The sequence below is a fragment of the Barbatula barbatula genome (assembly GCF_947034865.1).
Source record: "Barbatula barbatula genome assembly, chromosome: 21".
NCBI classification, from domain to species: domain Eukaryota; kingdom Metazoa; phylum Chordata; class Actinopteri; order Cypriniformes; family Nemacheilidae; genus Barbatula; species Barbatula barbatula.
In genome coordinates, this window is record NC_136784.1 from 18,403,779 (window position 1) to 18,417,536 (window position 13,758).

General features: G+C 36.9%; 1 protein-coding gene across 2 annotated transcripts in view; it reads left to right on the plus strand.

The window, feature by feature from the left end:
- The window catches only part of phactr4a (phosphatase and actin regulator 4a), an 81,128-nt gene that overhangs the window by 4,943 nt on the left and 62,427 nt on the right, over positions 1 to 13,758 (plus strand). For both annotated transcript variants that reach the window (XM_079484773.1, XM_079484774.1), the window contains one exon: positions 8,203 to 8,251. In XM_079484773.1, coding sequence (XP_079340899.1) covers positions 8,239 to 8,251 — 13 coding nt within the window. In that variant the 5' untranslated portion in view covers positions 8,203 to 8,238. The remainder of the gene's footprint in view (positions 1 to 8,202; positions 8,252 to 13,758) is intronic.

Genomic DNA, 13,758 nt, shown 5'->3' on the forward strand with positions numbered 1-13,758 from the left:
AAATACTGCAGTGGTATGGGCCACTTTACAAAACCAGTCAATCCAGCTCGGTCTCATTTTATTCAGGCTTTTGGTGCACTCTGCTTTAAGGATAGAGTTTAGAGTTTGAAGGAGTTTCATGTGGTTTTTCAACTTTTCAATGTCTTCATTAACTAACCCTGTTGTCATTTTCAACCTGTGATTTTTCTGGAAAACAAAAATTCTGGTATTTAAGTATGAGCTGTACTGCCAGAGAATTGTCAAAGCACATATGTGTACTGCAAGTTTTTCTCCACCCACTTCAGGCATATGTCTAAACATGCCTGCTTTGTGCATGCACTGTTTATTACATTTTCTGCACAGCTTAAGTGGCCATACCAGTTTGACGAACTAAGTAAGAGCCTTAAAATTAATTACCTCCTTATTTATTTATGTTCTCCTTCATTTTTACTGTTTAGTTATGCTTGGTATTCATTAGTTTAATTTAATTTGTATAACAATTTACAATGTGTTTTTTACAAAGCAGTTTTGCAGAAAAATGTACATGTTAGAATAATGCTCGAAATGGAGGGATAATATTTTGTTTACATACCACAACACTCAAAGGGTGGTGGTTGAATGAGGGACCAATCTGCTAGCTATTAAACGGCTACGGTTTGTAACTTCTAACAAAGCTGTCCCAAATCAGCATTCTATCAGAGTGTGAGTTCCGTTCAGCAGGCAACATTGTTACTTCCAGTTGGGACCAAGTCATTGTTTTGTAAGTCTTAAGTCTTAACATGCAAGTCCCGAGTCAAGACAATCAAGTCTTAGTCGAGTCAAAGTCCTCAAGTTTAAACTTCAAGTTTTTAACAAGTCATTAGTTCTCTCTTCCCAAATCCGTTTCACTGTATTAAATAGTATAGCAGATTTATATACATTTATGTCAGAAGGGCTTCACAATGTTTTTATATGAGATGAAGTTCAGACTATTTTCACTAAGGGCACTGTGGTACAAATTTATTTTACACATCTGACTGAAGATATATCTGATCGATAATAGCTGTGTAGGACATACCAGCTATTCTAACCATTCTAATTTTGGGTCTGACCTCTATAATTGTAATATTACTGTATACTCAGTTTATATGATAATATACTGTAGGAAATGGAATTAAGGTATTAAATTGTTGTTCTTTTGTCTTGAATTCAAGGTTTCCAGTAGTAATACAAAATTTGATGAAAAATGAAACATATTTGAACATTGATAAGACTGTAGAAAGGCATACTAATGACTGGGCAATGTGTTTTAGTTGTTAGAAATCGTTCACTCTTTTCATCATTATCGCTTAGCCTTTTCTAACTCTGTCCTTCAGTCTGTCTATCTCTTGCGCCAGTTTGTTCTCCCTGCCCTACAAAAAAAAAACCTTGTAAATCATTCTATAAAAATACAAACATATATTTAATAGTCATTTGGGCTCCACGTAAGTTATGTGTGTGATTTAAACACTACATTTTACAATCATACTTTATGTTGGCTTTTATTTCTGTTAGCTAGTTCCAAGCAAAAATATTGAGTTTGTATTTGAGAAATGTTTTATGACTAACTAGAAATGTAACGCTGTATGCTTCGGATTGCAAAGAACAAGCAAGCGAGTACAGAATGAGCAAGTGATAATGAATTATAAGCATGATAGCAACCGTTAGCTAGTTTAAGAGAGCAATTATCTTAGATATTGTGTACATGGAATCCATTTAGGCAGGCTAGCAAACAAATTCAAGTCATCACAAAAATACATTCTATGAGCCTCTAAACAACATGTTTCATAAAACAGATTTTGAGTTTGCCGCGTCCCCTCTATCTGACATTCCTCCATTTATAGCAGCTGACCACCTCATGCTTAGGAAGGGCTTCTACGCATGCGCAGAAATGTGGATTTTCTGATATTTATGTTTAAGCATATGTGCATCTACAGTGTTTCCTCTCCCATTACCTTAGGGGGCGCCACGCCATCCAATAGCATCCCCCTTGAAGGTCAAGTTAAATTGCAGCGCTCTAGAGTGCGACCCCCCTTTGATTGGCCGTGGTCCAGATATTCCTGTACGTGCGTTTATATTTGAAATCGCGTGTGGTGCAATCAGACAGCGATAGAGGTGGGAAGAACAGATGAAAAGAACGATTGAAAATGTTTTCGATAAGAATCCGTGCAATAATCTTAAACAATGCTCTGACACGGAGCCATCACCCTCCCAGGTTATGTCAAGCATTGTTCCGGAGACGGCATTCGATAATGAGCCAGATACGATCGAGTCCGAATGCACTGCACAACTGTGCCCTCTCTCCTCTGCCTTTCAGCGGCAAGCAGTAGCAAACAGATCAACAGACGAGGCTGAGATGATAATCAAGTTTAAAGTTGCCTACAATATTGCAAAAGAAGAACTTCCCTTCACTAAGTTCAAGTCCGAAATAATTCTTATGAAGAAAAATGGCTTGAACGTAAACCCTACGTACAGCAATGATGTCTCGTGCGCCCAATTTAAGGAGTTATCGCAGATATGTTGAAAATAAATACGTCTGTGCATGTTGCGAACAGTCCGTATGTCAGTACACGATTCGTTCCACCTGCACGATCCATTCGCGCATGCGCACAACGACGTTGTAGAAACCGCTTATGCGCAAATGATGATTTTGTTGTGCGATGATTTACGACACTGCATGATCTGTTCCACGCTTACGCAGCTTTGTTTTACTTTGTTTATATTTTTTTCTGTTAAATTAAATACAATACTCAAATCAGTTTGAAATACTGTAATGTTTCCCCTGACTTTGTAGTTTGCAGTTCTTTCTTCATGTAAATTAATATAGTCTAGTTAGACATACGTGTTATGTTCCTTATTGGCTTCTGTAAACGCCATTGAATGGATTATTTTACTAATTTAGATTAAATGGATAGATATATTAGCCTATATAATAGACCCATACTAATAAATTACTACATTTAAAGTTAACTGGTATTATTAGATTTTAATTAAAAAAACAACACAAACCGTCTTTGACAATACTACTGATCTCAGATCGAAACACAGTAAGGTAAATAGACATGATACAGCAATGAATCGCAAAATGGAGTTTGGAGGAAACTGAAGATTTGCAGTCGATAAAAATACTTTATTCCACATGTAACCAAAATCATCTATGTTCATGTAACAACTCTATTATTTTGGATTGGCAACCACATAAACACATCGTAATGATAACGTAAGCAACATTTAAAAACATAAAAACAGTCTCGCCGTGAACGTTTAAACTATGTAACGTTAGCCTACAAAACAAAAAATGTGCCGCCTGCCGTCAAATGTTTCATTGCCTGCGTGGTACCAATAGTGTAGGAAAACCATGACGTTTTCTAATACGTAATTACGCGCATGCTCAGAACTGATCGTGCAGGTGGAACGGATCGTGTACTGACACCGTACATGCCATTCCTAATCGGCCGAGACACAGATGTTGTAAATTTTTATTTCAGTTCAGTGAAGCATACTTTTTCAGTAAGTTACCTTTCTTGTTGAATTGTACTTCAAATAAAAAACTTTATTTTTACCAGATTGTTAGTTAATCATCAACAAGTCAATATCGCCTTATGGACAGTGATTAAAAAAAAAGTGAACTTGTAAAACTGCGGTGTTAAATGGGATCCGGTCGAAAATTTGGGTGCACCTAAATTTTGTGCTGGTGCACCTAAGAAAAAACATTAGGCGCACAAGTGCAACCAGGGCAAAAAGTTAGTCTAGAGCCCTGAATTGTATTTTGTATATGGCGCCAGATCACAAGAGAAGTAATTAAAGGTTACCTTTCCTATAGAACATTTATATTCATTGCTCTTTTATTAAACAAACGAAACAGCATTGTGTTATTTATCTTATTTATGAGCAGCACGTCTAGATAACAGGGATGTACACATCATGTGCACTCAGGGACATTTATGTTGTCTATATTTTGCCGCTATATCTTTATTTAGCACCAAACGCATTTGAACCCTTTCCGCTCCGTGAGCGCTGCTTATCCCACCAGAGACACTTCGCATTGATGCCAGGTTATTAGGGCGATGCAGTTCAAGTCGGCCGCATTTCAACATGCAAGCTCACCCATTTCTCCCGACATGAAAACCGTGGCTGGGACAGGGGCGTGGGAGACCAGGGAGAATTGTGAGCTTTATTATTTCCTACACAATTGGATGCGTTTGATATTAATAATACGTCTTAAAATTAAGGTTGAAAGGTTTATAATTAAATTTGTTACTCGAGTCAAGTCCAAGTCATTAGACTCAGGTCCGCAACCCTGGTTACTTCCCATTATAAACTTTTAAAGCAGAGAAAGAAAACTATTGCTGCAAATCAACATCTTCAATCTGAATGTGTCATTAGTCTGGAAACTGTACATTTCTAAATAATAAACGTTCACTTGCAAAAAGGTTATTCTGCTCGCTTGAGGTGTTTTTTCTTTTTTGCGAAAAAGGGTTAATGGGAGATATAAAATATCCGAAAACCGTAGCTCGTTTTCCAAACATTAATCGTTAACAGCTAAGATTGTAATATTAAATTGGAATTAAATAGAAATACATGCTGCTTCTCATTTCAAAGGCTGCGTCCTCTGGAGGTTGAACACAAAGAAATTTGAAGGTTTCCATTGAAATACTATTATAAACTATAAACTTTTATAAATCTGCAAGTGGTTCTTAAGTGTATGGTTTATGAATTTGGGGTTAGAAATTTCAATAAAAGTTTACAAAACTGTGGTCACAGATTTTTGTGTCTTGTTCTTTTTCTCAGACCTTGTGCACTCCGTACTTTAACGAGTGTGGTGACACAAAAAACTTTTAAGCTGTGGTCAAATCGCATTCTGGTTGAGTACTCCTACGTAACATTTTAATGCCTAAAGTGCACTTTTTGCGAACGGCTGGAGGAAGACCTGCTGGAACGCGATTCCAAACAGATGAAGAGCGATCAGAAAGTCACGAGCTTCAAAATTCCCTGCAGGGAAAAGGATTATTATTTTTCTATCTATTTTTCTATTATTTTGCAGTAGATAGGACAGTGGAGAGTGAGAAAGGAAATTTTGGGATAAGAGAGAGAAAGGTGAACAGGAGCTGGGAAAGGACCACGAGCTCGGACTTCAACTGGGGTCGCCCAAAGTGCTGCTGCCCAACATGTCGGTACACATTCCACTGGCGCTGATCATTGTCATGCTGAAAGACCCAGCCATGTTTCATCTTCAATGCCCTTGCTGATGGAATTAGTTTTTTTTTCATTGGTAGCTGCAACCAGCCCCTGGATGCAGACTTCCTTTTACACTGAAATACCTTCCTTTTAAACTGAGATATTCATGCACATACACTTCAGAATCAATTGCAGATTTATATAAAAACAAAAGACTTGTTCTTGTTAAGTATATGTTTTATAAGTGACTGCATGCATTCAGTTTGTATGATTTAAAGGTGTATACACATGGATCATGTTTAAATGTATATGCAAATGTTTATAGATATATGTTTACAGTGGAGCAAAAATGTATTTAGTCAGCCACAAATTGTGCAAGTTCTCCCACTTAAAAAGATGAGAGGCCTGTAATTTTCATCATAGGTACACTTCAACTATCTCACTGAAAATCTGATTTTTAAAGAATTGATTTGCAAATTATAGTGGAAAATAAGTATTTGGCCAATTTGGTACTTTGTTATATGCCCTTTGTTGGCAATGTAGGGCCCTATGAAATCCGTTAAATTTTTTCCCAAATTTCGTTTTTCCCGTTTTAATTTCTCCTACACAGGACTGTATATTCACAAATTGCTGTGGTCTATACTACATCTAATGGTTATACCTAGTATTACATTTTCTATTTATTTCTCGCAGCAGCAACAATCTGCCTCTGCCGTCATCACACATATATGGCGCCTCATACAAACAGGGAATATGCATTTCTGTCATTTTATTTGTCAGTTAATGAAACCATGGCAAAGAACAGGTATTTGTAAATGGGTTATAATGGATTGTGAAAATTATTTAATCCCAAATTTGCCAAATTCCGTGACAATCCTTGTTTTACAGTAAATTAAGTTTTTAGGTCTGGATTCCGGGATTCCGTCGTGTTTTCTGCATCGCGGAAATCATAGGGCCCTAGCAATGACAGCGGTCAAACGTTTTCTGTAAGTCTCCACAAAGTTTTTACACACTGTTGCTGGTAGTTTGGCACATTCCTCCATGCAGATCTCCTCTAGAGCAGTGATGTTTTGGAGCTGTCGCTGGGCAACACGGATTTACAACACTCTCCAAAGATTTTCTATGGGGTTGAGATCTGGAGACTGGCTAGTCCGCTCCAGGACCTTGAAATGCTTCTTACAAAGCCACCCTTCGTTGCCTGGGTGGTGCGTTTGGAATCAATATCATGCTGAAAGACCCAGCCACGTTTCATCTTCAATGCCCTTGCTTATGGAAGGAGGTTTTTTTCTTAAAATCTCACGATACATGGCCCCATTCATTCTTTCCTTTACACTAATCAGTCGTCCTGGTCCCTTTGCAGTTAAACAGCCCCAAATATATGTTGTTTCCACCCCCATGCTTCACAGTAGGTATGGTGTTCTTTGGATGCAAATCCGCATTCTTTCTCCTCCAAACACGACAAGTTATGTTTTTACCAAAAAGTTATATTTTGGTTTCATCTGACCATATGACATTCTACCAATCTTCTGGATCATCCAAATGCTCTCTAGAAAATGTCAGACGGGCCGAACATGTACTGGCTTAAGAAGGGGGACACGTCCAGCACTGCAGGATTTGAGTCCCTGGCGGTGTGTTACTGATGGTAGCCTTTGTTAGTTTGGTCCCAGTTCTCTGCAGGTCATTCACTACCGCTGTGTGGTTCTGAGATTTTGATCAGTGGTATTGTATGTCTTCCATTTTCTAATAATTGCTCCCACAGTTGATTTCTTCACACGAAGCTGCTTGCCTATTCAGATTCAGTCTTACCAGCCTGGTGCAGGTCTACAATTTTGTTTCTGGTGTCCTTTGACAGCTCTTTGGTCTTGCCCATAGTGGAGTTTGTAGTCTGACTGTTTGAGGTTGTGGACAGGTGTCTTTAATACTAATAACGAGTGGAGGACAGAGCCTCTTAAAGAAGAAGTTACGTAAATCCGTGTTGCCCAGTGACAGCTCCAAAACATCACTGCCCTAGAGGAGATCTGCATGGAGGAATGTGCCAAACTACCAGCAACAGTGTGTAAAAACTTTGTGGAGACTTACAGAAAACGTTTGACCGCTGTCATTGCTAGGGCCCTATGATTTCCGCGATGCAGAAAACACGACGGAATCCCGGAATCCAGACCTAAAAACTTAATTTACTGTAAAACAAGGATTGTCACGGAAGTAAGAAGAAGGTGAGAGCCAGAAATCTTGCTTTTTTGTAGGTGACCAAATACTTATTTTCCACCATAATTTGCAAATAAACTCTTAAAAAATCTGACAATGTGATTTTCTGGATTTTGTTTCTCATTCTGTCTCTCATAGTTGAAGTTTACCTATGATGAAAACTACAGACCTCTCATCTTTTTAAGTGGGAGAACTTGCACAATTGGGGGCTGACTAAATGCTTTTTTGCCCCACTGTATATGCATTTACCGAGTTTATATGTATATGCAAGTGTCTATAGATATACGCATCATAAAATATCCTCAAAAGTGAAAACATTCATTAAATCATTCCCAATCACTTTACTAAACAAACTGGTAGTGTTTATATAAATATCTAATTTGCCAAATAGTTAATAAATAAAAAAAAATTATAATAGGTGCATTTTTGTTGATTTGTCCTATTCCAAAAATGTTTTATGCTTAAAATTTCTTAAGTTTGGGTTGTAATTAATTTGAGGTGCCCCTTAAAAATTGTTTGCAAAGGGAAACTTTGCCAAAACAATAAACATTCTTTCATGAATTAATCATCTTCAGGTCACAAATTAAGCTTTCTGATTTCCCCCTATAGACTACAATGCAAATTTCTTTCAAAGTGCAGAAAGTGAGTAAAACATAGCAATAGTCCATGTCACTCCAGCGGTTCAGCCCTAAAGCGTTAGTTCACCCTAGAATTAAATTGTTGTTGTTAATTGACTGGCTTTGTACAAATAAAATCAAGCATTTCAAACTATTTTAAATGTTCATGATTGATTTGAAAAGCAATCCTTCTCTTATTTTTCAGGATACTCTCAGTTGCTGCTGCCTTTTTGGTCCGGGAATGGAAAACAGAGGTAAGATTGTGTACGGATTATTATAAAAAGCAAACTGAAATATCTGTGATTATCCACAGTGGTCATTGGGTTGTGCAAAGCTACAGTTTTTTTATAACGTCACATGCCGTATTACAAATTCAGCACTTGACTTACATGGCGAGCAACATACCTGCATCAAAACAAACTGATTTACAAATTGTACACAATAATGGGGAACTTATGACCGAATGAGATTTGAAATCTGGCAGCAATTTAAACTTATCTTAGAAGTATGTGGTTTGTCTCACAACAATACTGTTCCCATGTTCTAAGCACTAAAGGTGATGAATGCTTTAAAGGAGATAAATGCTTTAGAGTTTAGAAATGCGAATTCTTTGAGACAGTTCACAATGTTATCAGTTTAACTATGACAGTGTAGGTTTGTTTTTGCTATTTTGTTTTACTTAAGGTTAAACTCTTAAAAAAGTTTTATGAATATTAGCATGTTATCTGTTTCTCCTGTATGAAAAACAGCTCCTGAGTTATGTTATGGATTATGTATGCATTTTGGTTTATAATATCATTAACATTTTATATGCAATGTAAACCTTATAAAAAAGCCTGGTCACGTGGTGTGTAGGTGTTTTTGACTTTCAGGCAAGATATCTGATTGTGCTTTAACCAGTTTACACACCCACAAGTAAAACTATGCGCCTTTTATTTGCCAAAGTTTAGCTTCGTTTTTTTTATGTGGAATTTGACTTTTATGGAAAGTGAGAGTAACAATGTAGAAGAGGAAGGTACCTCTGGTTAGACATGTTTTTATTATAACACACTTCATAATGTCTAAATGTTAAAGTGAAATAGGGTAAATAGTGTCTACTATTTTACCTTTCAAGTGCCGTTCTCTGATAACAAAAAGGAAGCTGAGTCAATACTGTAGTCCTAGCCTCATACATTTTGCGTGTTAGTGCTAAATTAAGCAAATTCTAAACCTAGAACTATTTATTTTGTACACTGATTGGCTGAAAGACAACTTTTCGTGCTGAGACGCTGATTCATTCAGTTCTGGTTTGGTTGTTGGCTTCTTCGGGTTCCTAGACTTCACCCACACAAGTAGATTCAGACAAATCGAAATAGAAAACTGTCCATTCAAGTTTCTCTGTTTTCCCTGAAAAGATTTCACACTTGACTATTGCTGTACGAAAACAACGTTGTCAGATGTGCTTGTGTGTTGTGGGATAGGTATGCAACGATTATAGATTTTGTTGGAAAGATTATAGTCTGAGGATTAATCACGGTTGCACGGTTATAACTATTATTATGCATACATTAATTTCTACATTTTTACTGGCCCTTACAAAATTTGAACTTGTCCGCAAAAAAGTAATAACTGTAATAAAAGTAATATTAATGTTTAGTTATTATTTCGTTTTTTTACCTATGCAATCTTTAAGGGGTCATATAGCGTGAATACATGTTTTGGTGCTTTACAAGTTGCCCATGCATGTACTCGAAATTAAAGTGTCGGAACAAAAGATGCATTACATCTAAAAGTGAATGCTCACCCAGACCTGTCTGAAACTGCTTGTGTAAGCACACGCCCGCAAATGTATGTCATTTCGTGGTATGACTAAGACCGCCCAAATGTATACACAAGTAAGGTGGGCGTGTTTACATTTTATTTACAATACTGTTCCAGAACAGTACAATTTGAATATTCAAGTGTCTGCAGCACATTTCACGAATGATTTCACCACGAACCTGGGAGAGATCAAGACTGGCTGTGCATGAAAGCTTTTGCTAAAACAATTGAAACTTCGCAAAGACAGTCTGGCGCTTCAGATTCGCACCCTAGGAGTATATTTTCGTTGTAAAAATGTGTTATGGACTTGAGTTTGTAGTGTGTTTGTAGCTCATGTTGTTTCTTTGTGTGATCTGCAAATGCAGACACGCTCGCAACGTGAAAAAAGACAACATAAGTCCCAATAATCAGTTATTATGTTCCAACTAGAGGTCCCGGCGCTCACGTTATTTAGTATGTTACTTAATTGCTTAAAACTGCCATGTAATTGGTTGATTAGAAAATTGCATTAACGAGAAATTGAACAGGTGTTCATAAAAATCCTTTATATAATTTTATATATATATATATGTTGTGAACGTGGATGAGGAGCTGAGACTGAGCACCCAAGTGCAGGCAGACACGGATGATGAAGGGGTTAACAAGGACTTTAATATTAAATAAACACAAAACAAAAACCCACAAGGGGGTAAAACAAGACAAGATAAATAATAACAATCAGGACACGGACTAACTAAACTGATAAGAACTAAACACACTTGACAAGAACACTAACTAAAAAAAAAAAAGACTAAAACGAACACTCACAAAGACTAGCATAAACTTAAGTATCCTTACAGGACAAGGCTTCAATGACGGGGTAACAAGTACAACGAACGAGCACAAGACAATAGACATGAGGGCATCTTATAGGAAAACTAACAAAGGAGATAACAATGGGCAGGTGTGGGTAATGAGACACAGGAGGAAAGCAATACTAGGAACGAGAGGGGCGGGGCCAATGACGAGACTGGAGAGAACACATATTATGTCCTGATTGACCATAATATGTTTCTCTCCACATAAAACACGTGGGTCTGTCATGATTCTGCCCCTAGACCAGAAAACCAAGACAAGATTAGGCAGAATCATGACATATATATATATATATATATGTTTGTTCGTTCGTTTGTTCGTTCATTCATAGCTGTTTTGCTTTTTATGCTGTGATGGACTCAAGGATTTTTTAACTACGGGGCAAGTGTGCTTGAGGTGTGTCCTAATCTATTTCTGCTATTTTATCGAAGGAAGAAATGGTCGGCACATCTGGCACGTGATCTAAATGGTTTGTCCCTATTCTCTTAATGAGTCATGGGTGTGTTTTGGGCATGACGTGCAGTAAACCAATAAGAGTATCATCTCACATTCCCTTTAAGAGCCAGTTTTGCTCGCGCCATGGCGGGTTTGCTATTTCCATGGTGGAATTTGCAAGAGCAACAGAACCCTTCTCCAGAAAGGGAAATGCGTCTGCTTGTGTGCGAGGTTATTACGAGCGAACTGACCATCTGCAGGACAAGTTGAATCTTTTTTTTGTCCTATGTGCACAATAATGTTTTACATTGTAATCCATTTATTTTGCATTGTTGTGCGCTGCTGCACGTCGCTATTTTGGAAAGAATGTAAAATGTAGGCCTATTTGCCAGACACTCAACAATTTAAGTTGTGAATGTCATTTAAAGATCTTTTTTATCATAACTTTGTGTGATTATGTATATATACTAGAAAAACATGAAAACACATTGAAAGTACTGGGAAAGAGCTGTAATTTAACTTTGTAAAAGGTGTAAGAACCCTGGAAATACGTGTATTAGTTCTGACACAAAAGTTTGTGCAAAGCATGCTAACTATTTTTCTGTTAGCTGCACAGACCAGGACAGAAAACTATTTAGAGTCCCAGCCTCAGAGGAGACAAGAGAGCAATGGATTTTTTTTATTTTGTCCAGACTGAGGCAAAGCTGCAGGTGAAATTTTTAAGACCTGAGGACCTCTGTCAACTTGTGAAAAAGTACAAACGTTTTGCGTTTTCTCTTCACTGGATGACACCATCGCGTGTTTAAAATATGAAAACTACCTAACCTATGTAGGCGGTGTCCCTGGGAAGAAGCACGTCAGGTCACCTTATCCTCGCATGCAAAACTGGGCATTTAGGGCATGGTATAATAAAATTTTGTGGTGTGAATTTCCCCTTTAAATTTATTTAACAAAATGATATCAGTCAGACAAGTAAGATCTGCACCATTGTAATGCCTGTCCCTGAATACTGGTGTTAAGCCATGGACACACTTGCTTTTTTGCGCCTATTGACTTCCATTCATACGCATGCAAATTCACGTCATGTGAGTGTGTGAGACCAATCAAAGATAAAAACATCACTTGTGAAAAAGTAGGTCAAATGCCTCTGTGACACATTTGTCGGATTACTCTTACAGACTGTTCACACCAAACGCGGTAAATTCATTACAGGCTTCTGCCTCTCGCTCACGGCCCTACTATTGCAAGCTTCTGATTGGTTAATGCGGCGTGAATTTTCGTCAAAGTAAAGATTTTTAAACTGTAGGTGACCAAAGACTTACTTTCCACCATAATTTGCAAATAAATTCTTAAAAAATCTGAAAATGTGATTTTCTGGATTTTTTTCCTCATTCATGTGTAGCTCTGTGTGTCAATATTTTCAAAATTACTCGAGTTAAAATAAAAAATATGCAATAAAAATACTACTCAAGTAGCTAGTTACTAGTTACTTTGTATCTGATCATCTTATATACTATTAAAAAATATATATTAATATCAACATTATCTATATGATATTTTAATCAATATTTATTATTGTTATTATCATAAGATATCTTTTCAATATACACACAGAGAGAAATGAATAGACAAACACAGAAGAGACAAGAACTTCTGTAAATTTCATCTAGTCCCAATGTCAATGTAGCCTACACAACTTATTTAGAATAATAGACCATGTCAAACTAAAGTGAACCTGCAGAGTTTTGCGTTTACAATGCATTTAACTAAACTCAGTTGATCTTGAACATCTAGTGCTCTCTTTTATGAAATTCAAACTGATTTTAGACAAACTGTTTTCTCATGTTGTCTCACATCACTTGTGTGTTGTGAAAAGCTCTTACTTTTTAATGTAAACATAGTGAACAGTGAACCACATGCCAATCAACAAGTTCTCTTCCTTCTGTTCTTCAAATGTATATTTCTGCAAGCCCACGTCTGTGTGTCTAACATGTCGTGCGTAATGTTGCTGTACGTGTCTGACGAACAGGTCGCGCGGGCGCATGCATTTATCATTGCTGGCAAACAATATGATGCATTTGCAGTTTTGGTTTGATAGATATAGATTCATATCCACTTCATCCAACGCTCTTTGTATTCTGTGTGTTATGTTTCCCGCTACAAGGAGTGAGTAACACGCTTCTTCAGACGAATCATGAGACATTAGAAATATACTCAAGTAAAAGTACCCACTTTTAATTTTACTTTAAAAGTACATGTTTTCCAAAATGTTACTCAAGTAAATGTAATGAAGTAAATGTAGCTACTACCCACCTCTGCTTGTAATAAGAAAAATCAACTTAAGTTTTGATGTGGACACACACAATGATATGAATATGCACACATGCAACTGTAACCAGAGTGTGCATTCTGAGTTAGTGACACATTGTACCATATAAAAAGAAAAAGATACACAGGATTTACAGTGCAGATTTATTTGTACATCCTTCTTTGCTCATGTGCTAATATTTATATAGTCATGTTCAAAATATGTTTTTATTTTATGTTTTATTTCACATATGTTTTATTTCACATATTGGGCCATTTGTTTTCAAATAAACCTATCTACAACCTTGGTATCTGTCACTCTTTGTGTAATTTTAGGCCATATGATGTCACATCCTTCCAGTCA